Source organism: Balaenoptera borealis (genome assembly GCF_965194805.1).
Source record: "Balaenoptera borealis genome assembly, chromosome: 17".
Taxonomy (NCBI): domain Eukaryota; kingdom Metazoa; phylum Chordata; class Mammalia; order Artiodactyla; family Balaenopteridae; genus Balaenoptera; species Balaenoptera borealis.
This window is the reverse complement of record NC_138876.1, coordinates 68765723-68788529: the sequence shown is the minus strand read 5'-3', so window position 1 is coordinate 68788529 and position 22807 is coordinate 68765723. Positions and strand designations below refer to the sequence as shown.

Genomic DNA, 22807 nt, shown 5'->3' with positions numbered 1-22807 from the left:
CTTACAAATAAAATCGAAAATTGCTTTCTTCTTGAAGACTCAGGTATTAAAATCAGCCCAACTGTGTTGCATTATAATCTCTAATATCACATCAGGTTTTAATAAGCCTCTTTTTTACAGCACACATGTGCTTAAGACTTCATGGAAACCAAATCTGTGGAGAGAAGGGATTACTTTAGATTACTTTGAAATATGCATTGTTTGAAATGGCCTCTGGTGACCAGCTTTCGTGAATGGCTGATTTTACTTGTGGGGCACATCATCTGGTTTAATTATATTAGCTCCTTTGTGTGACAAGTGCTGGTCTTGTGTGTGCTGAGAAATGAAGGTTTCAAACAAAGTCGAGTAGTTAGAAAATAAATTCTGGAAATGGAGCACCATTGGGTGTTTGTAGTATAGATGGTTAGATGAGATTTAAGGACTTGGCCAGCTGTAAACATCTATTTATAAAGATACTCTAGTGACAATAAACATACATTTGCCCCAAATGTCCATAGACATAGATTATAATCTGAGCCTTTTCAGGAAGATTATTTTACAGATGACAGATAATTGTTTATGGTGATAATATAGCTCTTAAAATTTTCCTTCTATAAATTCTTCTGCTTAAAACTTCATAAAGTTCACTCTTTTATAACAGTAGAATAAAATGTGAGTTTTCATTAGCTAAAATATTTCCCAGCTTCTGTCCAGACAAAAAGCTAAGACAGAAGTCATATTTTAAGTTTCAAGTTACTACAGGCCTTTTAAGCAAGTACTGTGATTTGAATCAGTGTTAGTGAATTTATGGTTTTAAAAATGTCCTACTGTGTCTCTTCAGGTGCTATTCACCTGAAGACTGTGATAAATATCCCTATGTCCAAATACTGTTTTGAGGGTAAGCTGATGAATTTGATTGGACAAGAATGTCATAAATCAGATGGATGTCAATAAAAATGGGTAGACAATTTATCTTTGTTGTATGCTTTGTGTGCTTTGTGGCTAAAATTAATAAATTAATTTTCCTAGAGAGGCCTGCTAGCTACTCAGTTTGTTCTACTATAATGATATTTTCCACGATTGCAGACCTGAATTTCACTTGAAAGTTGAGTTGCTTTTTTTACTTGATAATGTACAGCTGTGCTTGGTAATCACTGGGAGGTAAGTATATAGCTGAAGGAAAGATGACAATCTGAAGACAGTAGAGGGATTTAGGTACATATAAAGCACATGTTGAAGATGACTTTGTCATTAAAAGGCTTGGAATGGTATATTTAGCCAATAACACAAAAAAACCTCAAACCAGCATTTCCCAGTACAACTTGTGAAGGAAGTATTTTTGAAATAATACATGAACTAATCTGAATTTTAGGGTTTCCTTGGAAATGGGTCTCTGAGCAAAGGCGTTGACTTAAAGATGGATGTTTGATTTTCTTTAAAGGTTCTCCTGTAAATAATACGTTTTGGAAGAACAAATTAAAAAACAGAGCTATTCCCCATAATTTGTCCCTAAATCTTGAGCTAAGAACTAGAATTTGTTGTCTTTTGAAATGCACATTTGTTTTTCACACTCTGTGTTCCCAGACCTCCCTTTCTTGGTCATGACTCCGTGTGAGGCCAGCAGGATCCCTCAGAAGGAAATTGTGTCTCCACTCTTCTGTATTTAAACCCTTAGAAAATGTTAAAGAGTATTATATTGGTAGCGAGCTTTATAGTGTAGAAAGTAAGCCAGTGGGAACTCTCTTGACTGTGGCTTAATTTTTAAAGCTAAGTCAGGTGTTCTTCTTTCCTCGCATAGATGTTATCTACAAGAAAATATTTTGAGAAGTGCTTTTGAAATCTAAATGTAGCACCTACCTGTATTTTTTAAAATATTTTCTTCAACTTCAATGTATCACAAGAACTGTAGAACTTTAAAATAAATTCATATTGTGCCAGATTATGTACATCAGGGAAACAAACTAAAATGAAACATGTCCCCCAAATTCCCAAAGCTGTTAAAAGGTGCATTTTTTGTACCTAGGAATGGTAGAACTTTAAGCTACGAAGATTATGTTTCTTCATTACTTAAACGTGTATCGGCATGTATGAATATGTTTGTACATGTATCTTAAGTATGTGCATGTGCATGCATGCACGTGTGCGTGTGCAGGCATCTAGTGAGAAAAAAAAGATAAATACATAGGGTACTGATGAAACTTGATGCTTGTGGTAAACAGTAGTGTTCAGCACACTTCAGCTGTGCCATCAGTTTCCAGCCCTCTTGCAGTTGGATGTGGCCATGTGACTAGTTACAGCCAATGAAATATTAGAAGTGATCTGAGTCACTTCCAGGTTGAAGCCATGAAAAGCTCTCCTGCAAGATTCTCCAGTTTTTTTCTTCCTCTGCTTCTTGGTCCAGCTATTGCAGCAACACAACAACTGTTCCCCCATCAGCCCGCATCCATGCATGACCGGGCAGAGCAAAGATCCCGTCACTGTGTGTGTGACTTGCAGTGTGTGTTAAGTCATTGATATTTGGGGTTTTTTTCTTGTTATTATTGCAACAAACTATTTCTGCTGACTTATGCAATACCTCCAGATACTTCAATACAGATAAGCTATAAATATATGAAACCAAAGGCAAATTTAATGTAATAAATCATATACCATAAGGAGTAGCTAAGATGCCTAAGACCACATTTGTGGTTCTTTTAATCAATATGCTATTCTTGCACTAGACCCAAACTGAAGTTTCCAATGCCCCACTTTTTAAAGTTCAACAATCTTTTTATTCTCATTATCTTGGAGCTCATTGCCACCATCAAAACTTGTGACCATTATCAGACCCTTTGGACACTCTGTAGCATCTGCTTCAGGAATATCAGATCCTTCTGGGGGTTTTTTTCATAATTTTTAGGTCACTTTGGTTTTCTTTGGTTTGCTAATTTCGATTTGAAAGAAACTGGACGAATCTCAGTCTTGGACCCTTTGCATTCTCCAAAATGCTCTTGGTGAGCTTGTTGTTATGTGGTTTTAGTCCCTACCTTTGTGGGGTAACTCTCAAAAGTACATTTCTTGCTGTAACCTCTCACTTCATTCTTATCACTGCTTACCTCTTTCTGTCTATTCTGTTCCTCCACGAGAAGACAGAGGGAAAGCCTAGGAAATTTACTTATTTCTATTCTTATCATGCAACAGATCATGGGAAAAAAATCCAACTTAAACATAAATAAAATAAAAAATAAAATCTGTTCTTCTCCCTCACCGTACCCCAGGGATAACCAACGCTAGCAATTTTGTGAATAGATGACTTTTCAAGGTTCCTTCCAATGTCAGAATTTACAGTGTTGGGGGGAGAAAACAGAAAGGGAAAAAAAGGGAAGAAAAGCAAACATTGTTCAAGGAGGATCTCATCACTTAGCCAAGGATTTCCCCAAAGGTGCTCCAGGTCAGAGATGCACACTTTTCAGCTGTCGTGGGTGACTGGAAGAGATTTATTATTCGAGGGGTATAAAAACGTTATCGCACCAGAAGGAGACTGTTGTCTCTCTTCTTTGCTTGGAGTTGTAATAAATTAGGTTGGGAAACAGGCTTTCTTGGGATTAACAGTAGATGAACTTTGCCAGCTATGGGGTTTTTAAAAGAAGAAATTAGCTCCTTCATGGTTTCACATATATCATAAAGAAGCTAGCACATCCTGAAGGCTTCCTCTAAAGAAAAAAAGTGATATATGGGAAACTTGAAAGTCAAAATTAAAGGAAAAGGGCCATGTAAACTGACCCTAGGAAATGTGAGAACTATGTCGATTGGCGTTGGGGGGTGGGACGGGGGAGGATAGATACCACCTTCTCGCTGGTATAATCCTATTTTGCTTTACTCTAACGATAAACTAAGTGTGTTCTGGCTAAATTCAGCTTTGCATAATTGCATGCTGCTGGCCTAATCTCCCCACTGCTGTGGTTGGTTATGGTGTCCTTTTTTTCTTCTCTGGCTTCACTCTGGAGTGGCATTGCTTTGTACTAGAAACAATTCCATTGCCCCACCCCTGAGAGGTTGATTTCTGTGCTGAGTGGGTTGTTCTGAGCCTGTCTCTCACATACTTTAGATTTGTGGGCGTTCACTTATAAAGTTCTGTGTTATCCTCAGATTAAAACACACACACACACACACACACAGAATGTCATCACAGAATGTCATCACTCAATAGATTTGCAGGCATTTAGAACTTAGGACAGTTTCAAGGCTTTAAGGGGAAAAAAAAGGAATTAAGTTTGTGACTAGGGCCAAATCTGTAGCCTTAGAGGTGAAAGGCCAGGCTTAACTATGGAACCAAATATACTATAGGCCAATAATTCTCAAATTCTTTGGGCTTGGAATCCCTTTATATTATTGAAATTGTGTTTTTATCATTTTATATTAGTAAGCTTGTGTTTATGGGGATTTTAGCTATTGATTCTTAGAAATTCAAACTGAGAATTTTTTAAAGTATTAATTAAAAAACAATAAATCTATATGTTAAATGATATATAATATTTTATGAAAAATAACTATATTTTCCCAACCAAAAAAATATTGGTGACTAAAATTGGCATGTTTTACATTTTTGCAAATCTAATATTTATCTGAATAAAAGAGAACTGGATTCTTATATCTGCTTCTGCATTCAATCTGTTGAAATATATTGTTTTGGTTGAGGTATAGGAATAAAGTTCAGCCTCACATGGATAAATAGTTGGAAAAGAAGTATTTCAAGAGCTTTTTTCAGATACTTGTAGATCTTCTTTGATACTATACCAAAACTTGACAAGTGGTGATTCCTAAAGGTTAGTTGTAGTAAGAAATCTGAAACCATATCAATGAGCTTTTCCTACTCTGTTACATTAAAATCCAATGGTCATCTTGCACTTTGAATGAATTTCTTTTACCCATGTATGATTTTGTAACATTGTGTTTGGTCATTTGGGAAACATTGGTTCATTGAATTATGCAAATAGTCTAAGTGTTGACATATTTCATTTTACAATACCATGAAATAACATTCATTAATATCAACATCAGTGTCATCAGAAAGGTTTTACATATTGGAAAGCTGCCAAGCTCACAGTAGCAGATACAAGTTTTCCAAAATTCTGCTTTTGACTTGAAAGCTAGATTTCTGTCATTGGCAACAAACACGACAAATACCGTCAGTTGCTTTCCTTGAAATGACAGTCTTATTTCATTTACAACTTGAGAAAATGTCTGCCAAAAATCCAAGTCCAAGTAATTCTTTCAACTAAAAATAGCGTTTGAGCAAAAACAGAGAAAAAAGATGTGTCTAGTTCACCTGGCAACTCAGTCCCACGAGTGCTTTCCCTCAACAAGCATCACACCTCCATAGGCTGCAAAGGGTTTTATGTGTCCCTTCTCTCTCAAAACAGAAAACTTAAAAGAAAAGATGTACCTTCAAGGGTCAAGGTTTAATCAAATTAATCATTTTACTGCTTCATCTTGAGTGAAACTGTTTTTTTTTTTTTAACTGTATGTGATGCTTCCTTCATTCATACAAAAGCAGCTTTGCCCACCATTGCCCTTAGATCATCAGTGCAAATGTCAGCGAAGTGAAAAAGGGAAATAAAGTGTCAGCATTCTTCAAAATAGTTCTGGTCTTGTGGATTCCACCACAAGGATCTCAGGGTCCCCCCCAAAGTCCCAGATTACACCTTGACAACCACAGTGGTGGACAAGCATATGGCCACCATCCCCTGTACCTCGGCACCAGCTGCCCAGACAATGGGAGGCTTATTGAAGACAGAGACCCCCTTAAACCTACTGGGGCAACGAGGGCTTTGATTTAGTGTGGGGTTTTGCTAGACAAGCATATGTGAACTAGACTTTCTGTCCAGTTGGCTTGAAGGCTTCCCAGTCTTTTCTTTCTTTTATATGTGACTTGAAACTTTTAATGTCACATTTATAGTTGGCTTGACTGCCCCAAACAAAGTGTTGTAAACTTTCCCCACCAATTGGCCATAGCTACAATTGGTGTTTTCACTTTAGAGCTTGAAGAATAGGCATCTTGTGTTCCGGTCCTGATTCGTGAATACAGCAACCGTTCCTCAAGCTCACTTTCCATGTGTGAGAAAAACCTCTTTTGACATTTCTCCCATTTTCGACTATTTCTCAAGACAAGTTGTTAGTCTCTAAGGACACTTGTCGTCTGCCACAAAGTATCCAATTCAGACATTGCATGCTTGTCTCCTTTGTTGAGGTCTGCATTTTGTCTGTCAGGTTTTTTTCCTTCTTTTCCTTCTGGAGCTGGAAACCAGGCAGTGAGAGGATGACAGGTTCTAAAAGGTCATTTTTGAATAAAGAATTGTCTGTGTGCACTTTTCTTCAGAGTTCTGTGTTTTGTGTGTTTTAGTAAAGGGAGCACTCCTGCTGGCCAGACCTGTCTGAAAGTTCCATTTTCTTTACCACTCAATTTCTCGGCTTTTACATATGCATCCCCTGAATCGATAATAAATTGTGGCAGAAAAATAAACGTAGGTCTCTTCTGCACCTTTGACTGTCCAGAAAGGAAAGCTACTTTATAGGTAAAGCATGCATCTTCTCTGCTGTCCCTTTTCTTTATTAGGAAATGATTTTCAATGTAGTTTATACAAGGTACCATTAAGGCTAATTTTCTTTTTCCTAAAGGAAGAAGTAAAGTAAATACAATAAAGAAAAGAATAACCCAGAACACTGATTGGGTTCCAGGGAATGTTATCAGCATCTTAATAGTCAAGAATTTTCAGTTGCATGTGTGGCTGATTATTTAAACCAAGCGCTGCTGTTCCCTCCATACTGTGAGTCTGACTGTATTTTCTGGGTCACCATTGTCAGCAGAGGTTAGTCCATAGCGGATGCAAGAAACCCTGCTGATTCTCTCTTCACACAACGTTGCCGGCTTTGAGAGGTGGGCAAAGTTTTGCTACTTCAAGGACCAACCCCCTAAGATATTTCTGTATTTAACTCTTAGGCTAATGCACGCTCTGTGGGAGAAAGCCATTGTTTCACTCATTTCTTTTGCTTTCCCATCCTTTCATGCTTGTATCAGTTTTCTCATGATTTAAAACAAATGCCCAGAAACCCAACAGTCAGGGCAGAACAATTGCGGGCTTTCAGTGTTCAGCAGGCACCGCAATCACTGAAATAACCCCGAGTTATTACCAAACAAAAAACAAAACCGCACGCCAAACCGTACGTATTGACTTTGTCAAGCCACAGGATCAATCGGAGGTGGCTTGCTTTTTTGCTCTGCAGATCATGTGGTCAGGACTGCCTTGCTGCAGACAGTGGATTTTTGTTTTAAAACCTAGTTCTTACTGAGTCTTTCTCTCTCTCTCTCCCTCCCTTCTTCCCTCCCAAAGAATAATTACAGGCTGCAAAGTAAAAAGCATTAGAACTGTTTACAAAACAGCTCATAAAGTTTAAAATAATAGGGGCGTGTGTGTTTGTGTAAAACACAATAAGGTGCATGGCGGGGGAAGCGGTACACCGTCTTTCTTTATTCTTCTTACGCTGCCCCATGTCACCCTCCAGAGTTGAAGGCGCGGAAGGGAGCGATGGAGTCCCTTTCCTCCTGCTTTGCATTCCTCACACTTCATTCGTGATGCTTACTTATCTGACCCCCATTTATTGTTGAGCATCAAAATACAGACCCTCAGGTGTGTGGGGACAGAGTGACTGCTGGAGCGGGCTGCTATCTAATTAATTTTAGGGCAGTCGAAATTCCCATACAGATGCTCCCTCGTGACATTCAAGAGAAAGATGGTGTTTTTTTGTTTTTTGGTTTTTTTAATGAGCCCTTTGCTATCTTTCGGAAGTCCAAGAGAACAGCTTTCAGCAGGTTAGCGTTCTAAAGTGAAAGGGGCGTTTTTCCAACCCTTTCCAAAGTCTCCTGTGCAGATTCGCAAAGACTTCCACAGTGCTCCCCTCCAGATTTGATTTGATTTGATTTTTTTAAGGTGGAAGGGTCGCCTCTAACCTCCAGCCTCAGAGCCCATCAGTCATGTTGCTTTGCAGGTTAAGATCTGCTGCGGCAAAGCCAAACCTCGGTGCTAGCGGCGCTGCACCGGCTCTGGACAGTAGTGAAGCTGGTGCTGACAGTCGGAGGAGGGCTCTGTCCCCTTAGGCGCCGATGCGCTGGGGACGAGGGCTGGGCCGAGGGACCAGCCCAGCCGGGAGGAAGCATCCCTTCCCCCGGTGATTGATGGAGGACAGTTAGCTTTTCGGAGACTGGGAAAGGTCGCTCTCCCAGCCACTTACTATGAAGTCTTTGTCAGCAAAAAGAACTCTCCTGGGCAGTGAGTGACATCATGCAGATGACAAATGACAGCTTTGCGTTTCATTCTGCTTGATAAGTACTCAATATCGTCCGCAGGTGAGTTAACGCTCCCCAGATGCAAACACTCCACTGCCCTGTGGTTTCACAGGCACTGCTGGCTCTTCCTTATCAGTCATTTGTTTTCTTGGGGATGTTTAAAGTACTATTAAAGTGTGAGCAGGGATGATACCCAGATCACTGTATTTATGATTATGAAATGAAGGTGTTATTCATGTCATTTGTTAGCAGTTCTGAATGTTGTTTCCTTCTGTTTCTCCCTTTTGGAGTACAGATTTTAAAAATTATATCAATATATATGTATAGATATGATTTATATATTACATTTATATTTATTATACTTATATATAAATATAATATGTAAATCATATCTATACATATATATTTACGCTCTTCCAAGAGACTATTTCAGACCAAAAATCTGTGTCAAAATCCTTGACTGACGTTTCCTTTGTATTTTTTCTCCCCCTTCCAGGACCCCATCTGCAGATGTCCTGAATACCTCTGAGTATAGCAATTGATTATTCAACCAGGATACCTAATTCAAGGTATTAGCTCTTGTCAGAAAGCTTTTACATCTGAACTCTGTGTTGGAAATTCTATTTTGGCAATGAATTTTGAAATCGGAAAAGTTGGAATGAGAATAAAGGACAAAAGTGAATTTGCAAAATAATCAAGCGCTTAAAAAAACGACCTGACGCCTGGGAGGGTTTGCCGCTTCTGACTCATGGGCAGCCCTTTCTCTGCCGGTTTATGTGCCAGTTCTCACTGAGTTGTAGTGCTTTTTCTACAACTGTGTCTGGGGCTTGGATTTCATTTTCGTCTCTCCCTCTCCCTTTCTCTCTGGCTGCCCAGAGCTGCAGGAACCAGGAGACAGACATTTTGTCAGTTTTGCGACATTGGACCGAGCACAATGAAGTATTCTTGCTGTGCTCTGGTTTTGGCTGTGCTGGGCACACAGCTGCTCGGGAGCCTCGGTTCAACCATCAGATCCCCGAGGTTCAGAGGCCGGATACAGCAGGAACGAAAAAACATCCGACCCAACATCATTCTTGTGCTCACCGATGATCAGGACGTGGAGCTGGGTGAGACACTGGGTTTTTCACTTGTTGGTCTCTTTTGCTCAAATGATTTGCTGGCTTTGCATTATCAGTAACAGTCAGTTAACTTTTGGGGGTTTGGCATGTCATGGTAGTATCGGAACCAACAACCTAGGTTATAAAATGTACTCGTATTAATGATACAGCATTTGGTTTGTGTTTCAGCTTGACTCTTCTGATCTTAAGTTTTTGAAGCTGGCAGTGGGGTGGGAAGATGGGAGGATGGCAGGCGAGAGGAAGCACGATACTGTAGAAGTCAAGGGTTGGATCGTGCGCCTTGGAAAACTCTTGGTCCAGAACTTTTCAAAATATTTGGGCAAATTTGTTTCAAAGAGTATGAGATGATGACTGTAATTCTCTGCAATGCAGATGAACATAGGCGGATACAAAAAGAACTTGTCGATTGTCATTATTATTAAGGTGATTCCTTTATTCACAGCTTGTGATTTTTAGGGAATTGAAAGTTACAGTATCCTGCACATCCTTCCGGTGCTAATTCACTGCTACCACCTTAGACAGGATGCTTTTCTGAAGAATTCACTCACCTGGGTTAATTCTAGAGCACTTAGAAAGCCTGCCAACCTCTGGTGTTTCAGCTCAGCTTCTGTATCACCTGATTTAGTTTCTCACCTTCTCACTTTCTTTAATGGCCCAGCCCTATGGTCTTGCCCATAAGCTTAGGGTCAAGTTCTTCTAGGGTACCTAGGACAAATGAAAAGCTTGCCCTTACAAGTTATCACCACCACTCATTTCCATTCCTGGACGCAATTCCTTGCTCTCAGGAATCGCTCAGCTAGGCTTATCCATCACACTGAACTTGACCGTTGCTTGTAGCTTTTAGACTTCCTGCTAGCAGAGCACCCTGGGCTTCTTTCCAGAGCTCCTCTGGCTAGGGTCTTTGAGGATAAACCCCTCCAGGCTGGAATTTGATCCACAGGGATAGGGACTTTGATTTCCAATTGGAAACCAAACCCTGGAATCCCAAAAAGTAAACTTTTTGGGTTCAGCTGGAAACAAAGGCACTAAAAGCCAGCAGAGGTAATAATTGTTGGAGGTGACTTGCAGCGTCTGTTGTCTCACTTAATTGCTTTTTTTTTTAAAATAAATTTATTTATTTATTTATTTATTTATTTTTGGCTGCATTGGGTCTTAGTTTCTGTGCGAGGGCTTTCTCTAGTTGTGGCAAGCAGGGGCCACTCTTCATCGCGGTGCGCAGGCCCCTCACTATCGTGGCCTCTCTTGTTGCGGAGCACAAGCTCCAGATGCGCAGCCTCAGTAGCTGTGGCTCACGGGCCCAGCCGCTCCGCGGCATGTGGGATCCTCCCAGACCAGAGCTCGAACCCGTGTCCCCTGCATTGGCAGGCGGATTCTCAACCACTGCACCACCAGAGAAGCCCAATTGCTTATTTTTTAATTTTTATTTACTTATTTGGTTGCGCCAGGTCTTAGTTGAGGCTGGCGGGCTCCTTAGTTGTGGCACGTGAACTCTTAGTTGCAGCATGCATGTGGGATCTAGTTCCCTGAGCAGGGATTGAACCCGGGCCCCCTGCATTGGGAGCGTAGAGTCTCAACCACTGTGCCACCAGGGAAGTCCCTCTCACTTAATTGCTTAAGCAAGACCATGGATTTTCAGGCATCATGCCAAAATGAAAAGTCTTGCAGGTATGACTTTAGTATGTATGTGGCTGGTGGTTTAAGTTTTCATTCACCTACAGGGCAAGTAAAGTGAAGACCTTTGAATTCACCTCCCTTAACATCTCTCGTATCTATCCTTTTCAATGAAGCCATTCTCTTCTCTCCCAGTTTTTCCCTAACTGGTTGGTCACGTGACCCACCTGTGCCCTCTAGTCTTGGCCCCTCCTACCTATTCTTCATTTCCTGCAAGTATCTGATCAGGTCTCTGCTGCTTAAAACCCTCCACCGGGTTCCTTTACCAAGAGGATTAAGCCCCTCCCCTCTGCAGGCTGATGAGCGCCGGGCATCTGTCCCTACCTATTTCTGTAAGGCTATTTCCCTTTCCCCCACTTTTGCTCTGTGCTTCATGGAAACAACTTACACTTCCCTGAAGGTGTCTGGTGGTTTCATCTCCCTCACCTATATTTCATGCCTTTGTACATCTCATCCCCTCTGCCCTTTCCCCATTTTTCCACCTGGCGAACCCCTACCTATTCTTCGTGACCCAGTCCAGATGCCTTCCCCTCGGGGGTCTTCCTTTACCAAAACGATCCTGCTGTCCAGCAAGGTGGAGGGAACTTTCCTTTGCACCACCTTGGACCTGCCTCCAGCGTATGACCCTTAATCCACCATGTGCTTCCATACCTGTCTCTTCCACTCAACTGAGAGCAGCTAGAGGGCAGGGTAGTGTTTTATTTATGTTGCAGTCCTGATGCTGGGACTGTGCTGGGAATCTAGTAGGTGCTCAGTAAACTGGAAATGGACCCACAGGGGCCTGAAAAGGCTAACAGAATTCCCAGAAATGAATGCAAGTATCCGTCATGATCTACCTCTTCAATATACAATCCTTGTCTTTAAAATAAATTAAGGAATTGTTTGATCAGTGTATTTTTAAGAGTTCAAAATTTCATCCTTATCCTATAGTTAATTAATTCATTCAGTAAATATTTATTAAGCAGTTATTAAACGCTGGCTTCTAGTGGAAACACATGGATATAATGGTGAAGAGCCGTAGGCCAGGTTCAGTCAACCCAGCTGTTTCCTACATGTTTGCCTTGCCTTTACTTCCTTCCTTGATTTCCTACCCAGATACCAGGCTAAGCATTCACTCATTTAATCATCACAATCGCTCTATGAAGTGGTTACTATTACTCTCTTCAGTTTATACTTAAGATAAATGAGGCTTAGAGAAGTCGCATAGGCTGTGATGAGCTAGGAAATGGTAAACTCAGGATCTGTATTAGGGCTGGGTCTCCACAGCTACACATTTAACCATGATTCCTTCCCTCAATCCGTCCTTCAACAAATATTTATTGAGCCCTTCCTAAAACAACCTGTAAATACATGGTCACGCCCTAGGTTCCAAGATAACAGCTAAGATGGGTCTTGTTATCCCACTGGCAGAACAAGTTGATGATGAACCACTGTGAACCATGGGTAAAAATTTAGAGAAGACTTCTTTTCTCAGCAGAAAAATTATGCTCTTGGTAGTGAGGACAGTTTGATGGAGACTTTTGCCTGGCCAATTGTAATGCTCTCATGATCTTTCTTGACACTTAACTGCTCTAGACTTTAGTTGGCTTTTGTGTTTTTTTTAATCATCTTAACCAATTTTTTTTTTTTTTTTTTTTGGCTGCGTTCTGTCTTCGTTGCTGTGCATGGGCTTTCTGTAGTTGCGGCAAACGGGGGCTACTCTTCGTTACGGTGTGCGGGCTTCTCACTGCAGTGGCTCCTCTTGTTGCGGAGCATGGGCTCTAGGCAAGCGGGCTTCAGTAGTTGCAGCATGCGGGCTCAGTAGTTGTGGCGCACAGGCTTAGTTGCTCCGCGGCATGTGGGGTCTTCCTGGACCAGGGATCGAACTCGTTTCCTCTGCATTGGCAGGCAGATTCTTAACCACTGCACCACCAGGGAAGTCCTCATCTTAACCATTTTTAAGTGTACAATTCAATAGTGTTAAGTACATTCACATTGTTGTGCAACCAATCTCCAAAACTCTTTTCATTCTATAAGATTAAAACTCTATACCTATTAAACAGTAACTCCCTAAACCCCCAGCCCTTGGCAACCACCATTCTACTTTCTGTCTCTATGAATTTGACTGCTCTGGGTACTTCATATAAGTGGAATCATACAGTATTTATCTTTTTGCAACTGGCTTATTTCACTTAGCATAATGTCCTTCCTCACTGTTCACCTGTGTTGTAGCATGTCTCAGAATTTCCTTCCTTTTGAAGGTTAAATAATATTCCATTATATGTATATCCACCCTATGTTTATCCATTGATCTCCTGTTAGACATTAGTGTTGCTTCTGCTTTTTGATTATTGTGAATAATGCTACTATGAACATAGGTGTATAAATGTCTCTTTGAGATGCTGCTTTCAATTCTTTGGGGGTATATACCCAGAAATGGGGTTGCTAGATCATTAGATAATCCTATTTTTAATTTCTTGAGGAACTGCAATACTGTTTTCATAGCGACTGCACCATTGTCCATTCCCACCAACAGTACATAAGGGTTCCAGTTTCTCCACATTCTTGACAACATTTGCTGTTTGCTGGTTTTTTGATAATAGCCATCCTAATGGGTGTGAGATGTTCTCTAATTGTGGTTTTGACATGGTTTGTTTTGGTTTGATTTTTTACTTACATGTGATTATGTTTGCCAAATATTGAATAAATCTTCACCTAAGCAAAACTTTTGCACCTGTAACACTGCAGGCATTTTTGGCTTCTGTGCCTCCAGAAGGATATAACAGACTTAGAAAAGGCTTAGGTAAACAACTACAAAAATTGTAATAGAATACTTTTCCTTTTGGGAAAGAATAAAACAATTGTATCTCTTTGTCTGGAAAGACAAAGGCTAAGAAGGATTGTAATCCAGGTTTATGAAACAAGCTGGGAAGGAAGGCTCTTATTAAGTAGGACTGGGGCCCCTTCCTCAACTTTGAGGACAAATAAAGTAAACTAGTACTTTGTGAAAGGAGTGAAACACATGAGGAATTTACTAATAAAAGTGCTAGAACCTTATATGTGGATAACACTTTACCTTTTTCCAAAGAACATTTATTCTCATTATTGCATTTTATTGTCATCCCACCCAAGTTGGGTGGGTAGGACAAAGATCATCATCCCAGGAGAACACTTGATCCATGGAAAGATTAAGTAATTTAACCAACGGTCCCCATACTTCTGGATTTGCTTTTTCCACAACTTGAGAAGTGGTTCAGGTTATGCCTCTACCTGTAAATAGTTCAGGTTTTTAGGCAAAGTTAATGGGTGGAGATTTACACCTTTTTAAAAAAAATTGAAGTATAGTTAATTTACAATATTCTGTTAGTTTCAGCTGTGCAGCAAAGTGATTCAGTTATACATACATATATATCTATTTTTTTCAGATTCTTTTCCATTATAGGTTATTACAAAATATTGAGTATAGTTTCCTGTGCTATACAGTAGGTCCTTGTTAGTTATCTATTTTATATATATTAGTGTGTATATGTTAATCCCAAACTCCTAATTTATCCCTCCCCCTCCTTTCCTCTTTGGTAACCATGTTTGTTTTCTATGTCTGTGAGTCCATTTCTGTTTTGTAAATAAGATCATTTGTATCATATTTGAGATTACACGTATAAGTGATATGATATTTGTCTTTCTCTGTCTGATTTACTTCACTTAGTATGATAATCTCTAGGTTCATCCATGTTGCTGTAAATGGCATTATTTCATTCTTTTTTATGACTGAGTATATTCCATTGTATATATATGTACCACATCTTCTTTTTTAAAAATAATGTATGATTGATTTTATTTTATTTATTTTTTATTTTTTGTTTTTGGCCACGCCACATGGCTTGTGGGATCTTAGTTCCCCAACCAGGGACTGAACCTGCGCCCTTGGCAGTGAAAGCACCGAGTCCTAACCACTGGATTGCCAGGGAATTCCCAGTACCACATCTTCTTAATTCAGTTGTCTGTTGATGGGCACTTAGGTTGCTTCCATGTCTTGGCTATTGTAAATAATGCTGCTATGAACATTGGGGTGCATGTATATTTTTGAATTATGGGTTTTTTTTAAGCTAGAAAAACACAAATGGACATGATTAACATGAAGTTTGGGATGATGGTTACCATCTGGGGAAGGAGTGGTAACCAAGAACATCAGCAGTATCCATATTTCATTTTAAAATTTAAAATATATATCTGAAGCAACTGTGATCAAATGTTAAGCTTTGACAAAGCTAGGAGACATGTTATTTATTCTATTTTTCCCTGCACTTGAAATATTTTACAAATCAAAATGAAGAAAATCAGAAAATCAGCTTGTGGGACTCCCCTAACTTTCTGAGACTAGAGTCAAAGAGATTAGGCTCTAAATCTTTCCCAAATGGTCCCTGGGTGCCACTCTGAGAAACAGAATAATGAGCTGATTAGACCATTGATCTGGCTCAATGTGGCATTTCTTAAATTCTTAGGAAATTGGACTGGTGCTAACATCTCAGTAATGCTGACCCAATGCTTCTCTTAGATCATAAGGAGAATTAAGAAATCTTAAATACATGGAAACACTTTGTCTAAAGCAGAGGTCACAAATGGGATCTACAGTCCAGAGCTAGCCCACAGATGTGTTTTGCTTGACGAGCACACTTTTTAAAATCAAGGCAACATTTTAAAAGATCAGGTGATTTTACATAAAAAGAAAAAAAATCCAGATTCCGACTCTTCTTGAAAGTTCAGAAGAATGAGGGCTTACATTCCCATGAGGCAGCCATCAGTTAAATGCTTGAAGGGGAGTCAAAGCTGCCCCCATTAGGTGGGGCGTGTCCTCCCGAGACCCTCACGGTCCCCACCACTCTCCACTGCTCCCCAACACTTAGGCCAAGGAGCACTTGCTATTTGCCATCATGCCCATCCTGCTGATTTTCATATAGTCAGGGGAAAGTTCTGTATACCCACATCTCTATCAAACGTAGAAAACTGGAAAGACGAAAGCTCTGTGATTTTTCTTGTACCGGCCTACCTTCTCTGTCTAGTCTGTAGGCATTTTTACTTCCATTCCCCTAAAAAACTAGTCTCCACTTTTAATGGCCTTTAGCTCTTTAGGGGAAAAAAAATAATGAGTCCTAGTGACCTGGAAACATGCCAGACAGATTTATTATCTGCTTCTTGGTCCCTTCTTCCCCCAACTTGTTTTCCCTCCTCTGGTTTTAGCTGAAACATCTGTTTTTTTCTTTCCTACCAATTTCATAGTTTTGGTAGAAAAAGGTATACTGTGTGATCATGTTATCTTTTTAATGCTTTCAGAATTAAAATTTTCAATAGACCAATAAAGCCATTTTTAATATGGGAAATATCACTGTTTAAGGTTCCATACTTAACTGTTGGCATAGGAAAATAGCAGGGATGTGCTTTAGCACAGGCCATTTATATATTTAAATCATTAACCTTACCCCATCTTAAAACAATGGCGTCTAGAAACAACCCTGCACATTTAATGAGTTGTGTTTGCTTGTCATTATCACTCATCAAACCATGAATTGTTGCAATTCACACAGAGGTGTGTCGCTCTATGAAGCCAGATGTGTATGAATGCCACATATCTGGGACTTCCTTAAAGGATGATGATGACAAAATTTATTATTGAATTTCTGGTTCTGTGAGTTTTTCTGGACATGATGAACAGCCTCGATGAAAATGTTCATGTTTGATAGTATGAAATATTGAATAATCAAATGCTAAGATATTTGAATCAGGAAAGGCCAAGCTTTGTTGTAAAGTTTAACATGTACGTGAAGTAACAAGCTCTCTGTGTGATTTTGGTAAAGTCATTCCGATTAGTGGGACATTTTCTCCCTCCTGACCTTTTTTCACACATGTGATTTGGGAATAAATGAGTTGAAGCCTGTAGAATGATTTAAATTCCTGGCTATGACATCCCCACCCCTGCAAGAGCGAATGGCAGATGTCCCCAGTCCCAACCTGGAACTCTGGCGCTGGGACAGCTTTTCTTGGCAGCCCCAAGATTCAGCTGTGGCCTGGACCTTCCCTGTCCTCAAGCCAGCCCAGTCAGCAGTGCCCCCATGCCAGCTACTGGACTTAATTACGGTCACTTCATAACATCCCTGTCAGGCTTCCACCTCACAGGACAATTTTAAATGATAATGAAGTCAGGCTTCTTGCTTAAGAGGGACGTGGGGAACAGTGTGTGATGGGTGGAGGGGAGCTGATATCTCTCAGCCAGCATTAACATTTTATGTCTTGAAGCACAAAGCAGTTGACCTCTGTCTTAGTCCGTGAGGACTGCTCTAACCAAATATCATAGACTGGGTGGCTTAGTGACTTATAAACAACAGATATTTATAATTATTATAATATTTATAATTATAATATTTATAATATTATAATTATATTATAATTTTTATTATAATTATAATATTTATAATATTATAATTATTATATAATTATATATAATAACAATATATTTATATATAATAATTATAATACATATAAATATATAATAAATATAATTATAATATAATTATATATAATAATATATAATATATAATATAATTATTATAATAATTATAAATATAATTATTATATTTATAATTATCAGGTAATTATTTCTCACAGTTCTGGAGGCTGAAAAGTCCAAGATCAAGGCTCCAGCAGATTCGGTGTGTGGTGAGGACCCACTTCCTGGTTCATACGTGGCTGTCTTGTCACCGTGTCCTCACATGGAGAAAGGGGCAAGGGAACCCTCTGTGGCCCCTTTTATGAGGGGCTGATCCCATTCATGAGGGCTCCACCCTCATGACCTAATCACCTCCCAAAGCCCCACCTCCTAATACCATCACCTTGGGTGTTAGGTTTCAACCTATACATTTTGGAAGGACACGAGAAAGTTCAGTCTGTCACAACCTCTGTATTCTTACCTTAGCTTTGGAATTCAGATGTGATTACAGATAGGGAGATGGAAAAGGCAAGAGTAAAGGAAACACGTTGGGGCTGAGGTGATCACAAAGTAAAACCGCAGCTCATGCCATTTGCTCAACAGCCCTGCTAACTAGTCCGGGGAGCTATTATTAGCTCCATTTTACAGCTGAGAAACACAAACCAAAAGAGGGTAAATGGCTTGTTCAAGTTCATCTGTGACAAACGCCCAGATGTTTCCCCCCAAGTCCAAACCCAGGGCTCTTTCTCTTCTCGTGCTCACGCTCCTAAGCCCTGCTTTGGTAATCTTGTTATGATTCTTTAGCCTTAAGCTTCATGTCATTCCTATGAAATAATTGTTCTGATAACGAAGAATCAACACGATTTGCATTTTAGGCACCAAAGGCCTGAAACCCAGAAGAAGTGAGGAGCTTCAGCTTAAAACAAAGCTGAGTCCTTCCAGCTATAGGACAAGACATGGTCCCATCCACTGCTCTCAAGCTGGAAATGCATAATTCTGAGTTGTTTTTTGCAGAATAGTGTTTGGTAGTTTCCCAATGAAAAATCAATGGTGCGATCATAGTGGCTGTAGAAGCAGGACGAGGCAGTGTTGTTGGCTGACATTAATCATTGCACAGCCATAAAAGAGAAGAAGGAGGTTTTTGCTTACCTTGTTGGAGTGCAGTGACTCAGCAGAGGGAAGAGGTATGATTCCTGTGCTCCATCATCTGTGTCTACGCAGGGGATCCGAGATCAGAGGCAGCAGTTAACACCAGTGTGACTGTCGGCTTCTGAAAACAGACACGCCTGCAGCCCACTCACCCCGACCTGGGCCCGAGCTACTTTAATCACTTCAGCCCCTAAGAGGGCAGGAGACAGGCTTTAGTGTCTGTTAGTATCTCCCCTAAGAGGCCGGATGAAGCAAGATATGAGATTACAGAAAATGAGACATATCCTGACTCCGAGCAGACATCATTTCTGTGTCTCAGTCTTGAGAACGTCAATGTCACAGCCAGGACTCAGCCTAGTTGGAGCTTAAGAGTGTGATCTCTGAGCAGACTGCCTGCCTTTGCATCTGGGTTCTGCTGCTTAGGGTCTGTGTGGCCCTAGGCACGTTGTTTACCCCTTTTGCTCCTCAGCTTTATCATCCTTGGTATGAGAATAATAAATAATAGCACCCGCTATGGAAGGCTATTGTCAGGGTTAAATGAGTTGCTACACGGGAAGCACTTAGAAGTGGGAGTAAAGTAGAAAATCCATGAGAGTAAAAGTATGAAATCAGTGCTTCCTCTTCCTTTCTGCCCACCTTACAGCCTTGGAAGCGGTCTAAGCCACTTAGATCACTTAAAATGAGGCACCCACAAAAGTCTCTTCCAGCTCGAGGCTTCCCTGGCTCTGTGTCAGGCCTCGAAGAGTTCTGCAAGAGTGGGGAGGGGCCGCGCCAGCATCCTCAGGGAGCTTGTTAGAAATGCAAATTCTCTGGTCCTTCCCGGGTCTTACTAAATCAGCATCTCAGGGTGGACCCAGAAGTCTAGGATTTAACATGTGCTCCAGGTGATTTTTAACGTTGGAGAAGCATTGTCTCAGAATCTTCTCCTTACTGAGAAACGTGAAGCCACATTCAGGAACCTCACATTCGGGAACCCCGCCCGTGGTTCTACCGTGGTCACAGTACCTGCAGGGACCAAATGTCTTCATTGTTCCCTTAGACGTGTGGGCCGGTTGGAAGCAGAGCATTTGGAGGGATTTTTTAGTTCCTCGGTACAACCATCTCAGTCAATTAAGAAAAGAGAGATACTTAGAATGAGAGGAGAGTCCTGGCTGGGACAATTATGATGCAAGGGGCTAAGTTTTAGTCCCCAGTTTGTAGATTATTTGACCTTAGATCAGATTTTCACCTCCCTTCCTGTGCTGCAATCCAAATAAGTCTGTAAACTGGAGGTTGCAGCTTTGTGATTCGGGACCTTGGAGGACGGCCTGCAGCTGCATTTTTTTTTTTTTTTTAATTTGAGTCCAGCTAGGCTCACAAGGAAACTCTGAGAAGTCATTCTTTGACATGAAACGACTGTTAGGCAATAAAAATTGGTCAGCAGTGTTTGCTGAGTTTTCCCAAAATTCAAGCTATTACCATAAGTAATCACTGCAGTTTTCTAAAGAGGAAAGAGTAATAAGGGAATGGACTTTGGCATCAACCTCGAACTCTCTCCCTACTCCTGCGTCTCATTTCATGTATTTTCTCCAGACTCTTTCCCCCTGTGCGATCAACCAACAGAAGTATAAAACACAACATTTCTAAAATGCACTTCTTTGATCTTCTATAGGACATATTTCTTGTTAGTTACTTCTTGAGTAACAGTGAAACCATTACTTTTCCAGTTTTCTTCCCAGGCTGAAAACTGTGAGTCAACTCACAGCCTTCTGAATGCATTACAACGTCTCTTGGGTCCGCTGCTTAAGAGTCCTTCTATTTTAAAGGCACAATCCAGTTCAAGTTCTTATCAGCCCATGGCCGGGTGGGTTCAGCAACCTTTTGGCCGTACCCTTGATGGACCAGCCTATTCCCCACTCCACCCCGCAATGCACATACTTCCATTGCCATGGCAACACCTCTCTTTGCCTTTGACAAAGAACTTGCTCTGCCGTCATTTTGTCGATTCTGTCAAATCCAAATATCTCTGCCCAGCCTCCAAGCTATTGGCTAAATCTGCCGCCCATTTCATCAAGAGAAGTCTTCATATTCGTTTTCACTGCAGAAAATCCACGTGCCATTTTCATCACTCCACTTACTTCTTCCCACCTCCAGTGCACCGTGCATACCACCTTCCCCGTGCTACCCACAGTACACTTCGCCCATCCCATGTTTTTCTTCCTCCTTTCCTTCCATTTGTCCTCATCTCCTGTGGCAGAGCTCTTATTAAACATTGCCTCCGGTCCCCGCTGTCTTTATACGTCCTGCTACTGCTATATCCACGCTCACGTCTACCTTGCTTTGCAGATACCCCTAAGCAATTTTCATATGTAAATTCTCATCTGGATGGTTTACTGCTGAAGGTGAGAGGCAGCAGAGAATTTTCCATTTCTTTTGTTAGTGCTGCACTCTGGGGGATCCGTCCAGAGGGTTGAGGTCAACAGAACGAATGCTCAGCATGAGGTAGGTGCTCACTGCACGTTATCCGCTGATGGCAAAAAGGTTGCTTGATCCCCTGAATACAACCAGGGGAGAGAAAGCAGTTAGGAATCCTCCTAACTGAAGCATATTTTAGGGAGCTCTAAGGAGGCCCAATTAGAAACCATCTTTTCTGTTTTCATGTGAATGGTAAGAGCTCGTATGTGAAAAAAAATCAGGCGAACTGTGGTTTTTGGATGGCTGCACGCTTCTCTTCTGCTCTGAATGCTTGCCTGGTTTGCATTACGATTTCCTTCCTTCTTGGAAAGCTACATAGACTTTCTCCCTTTCTTTGGAAGAAGTAGGACCTGTTGGAAATGTGAGGCTCCAGGATTGAAATGCAATGGCCTTGGCTGTAGTGCTCTGTAGTGCATTTCTTGACAGGTCCTGAAAAGACTATTGAATTCTGGCCTGAGCTTTTTTTTTTTCCTGCAGTATTTGGATGGGTTTCAGCTTCCATGTTTGGCTGGATAATCGAAATAGGTTTTTTTTTCCTTCCTCAGCAATCGTATGTACAATTTCATCCCTTACAGTTCAAATGGCATACTTTACTACTATGCAGATACTTTTGAATGCAATAGAATCATAGCTCTTTCACAAACAAACAACCCATCTTTTAAAATGACGTGGAAACAGGTGAAAATATAAACTGGTCGTACTATCCTGGTAGAAAAACTGGCAGGTATGTGGTGAGTTTGCTAGAGAATACCAGCTTACATTGAAGATCTTTTTTTAATTAAACACAGGCATTTTGCAAACCAAAACTACAATGAGAAATCACCTCACACCGGTCAGAATGGTCGTCATCAAAAAATCTACAAAAAATAAATGCTGGAGAAGGTGTGGAGAAAAGGGGACCCTCTTGCACTCTTGGTGGGAGTGTAAATTGATACAGCCACTATGGAGAAGAGTATGGAGGTTCCTTAAAAAACTAAACATAGAACTACCATACGACCCAGCAATCCCACTACTGGGCATATACCCTGAGAAAACCATAATTCAAAAGGACACATGCACCCCAATGTTCATTGCAGCACTATTTCCAATAGCCAGGACATGGAAGCAACCTAAGTGCCCACTGGCAGACGAATGGATAAAGAAGACATGGTACATATATACAATGGAATATTACTCAGCCATAAAGAGGAACGAAACTGGGTCATTTGTAGAGACGTGGAAGGACCTAGAGTCTGTCATACAGAGTGAAGTTAGCCAGAAAGAGAAAAACAAATATCGTATATTAACGCATATATGTGGAATCTAGAAAAATGGTACAGATGAACCAATTTGTAGCACAGGAACAGAGACACAGGCATAGAAAACAGACGTGTGGATACAGGGGAGGAAGGGGGGTGGGATGAGCTGGGAGATTCGGATCCACATATATACACTACCATGTGTAAAATAGATAGCTGTACAGCACAGGGAACTCTACTCAATGATCCGTGGTGACCAAAATGGGTGGGATGGGGGGGGTGGGAGGGAGGTCAAGAGGGAGGGGATACATGTATACATATAGTTGATTCACTTCGTTGTACAGCAGAAACTGACACAGCATTGTAAAGCAACTATACCCCAGTTAAAAAAAAAAAACACAGGCATTTTGGAAGG

The 22807-nt window shown here is 40.7% G+C and overlaps 1 protein-coding gene across 5 annotated transcripts in view; it reads left to right on the top strand.

Annotated features, from left to right (window-relative positions):
* The window catches only part of SULF1 (sulfatase 1), a 162365-nt gene that overhangs the window by 77073 nt on the left and 62485 nt on the right, over positions 1–22807 (top strand). For all 5 annotated transcript variants that reach the window (XM_082363398.1, XM_082363397.1, XM_082363399.1 and 2 more), the window contains 2 exons: positions 8799–8871; positions 9179–9408. In XM_082363398.1, coding sequence (XP_082219524.1) covers positions 9237–9408 — 172 coding nt within the window. In that variant the 5' untranslated portion in view covers positions 8799–8871; positions 9179–9236. The remainder of the gene's footprint in view (positions 1–8798; positions 8872–9178; positions 9409–22807) is intronic.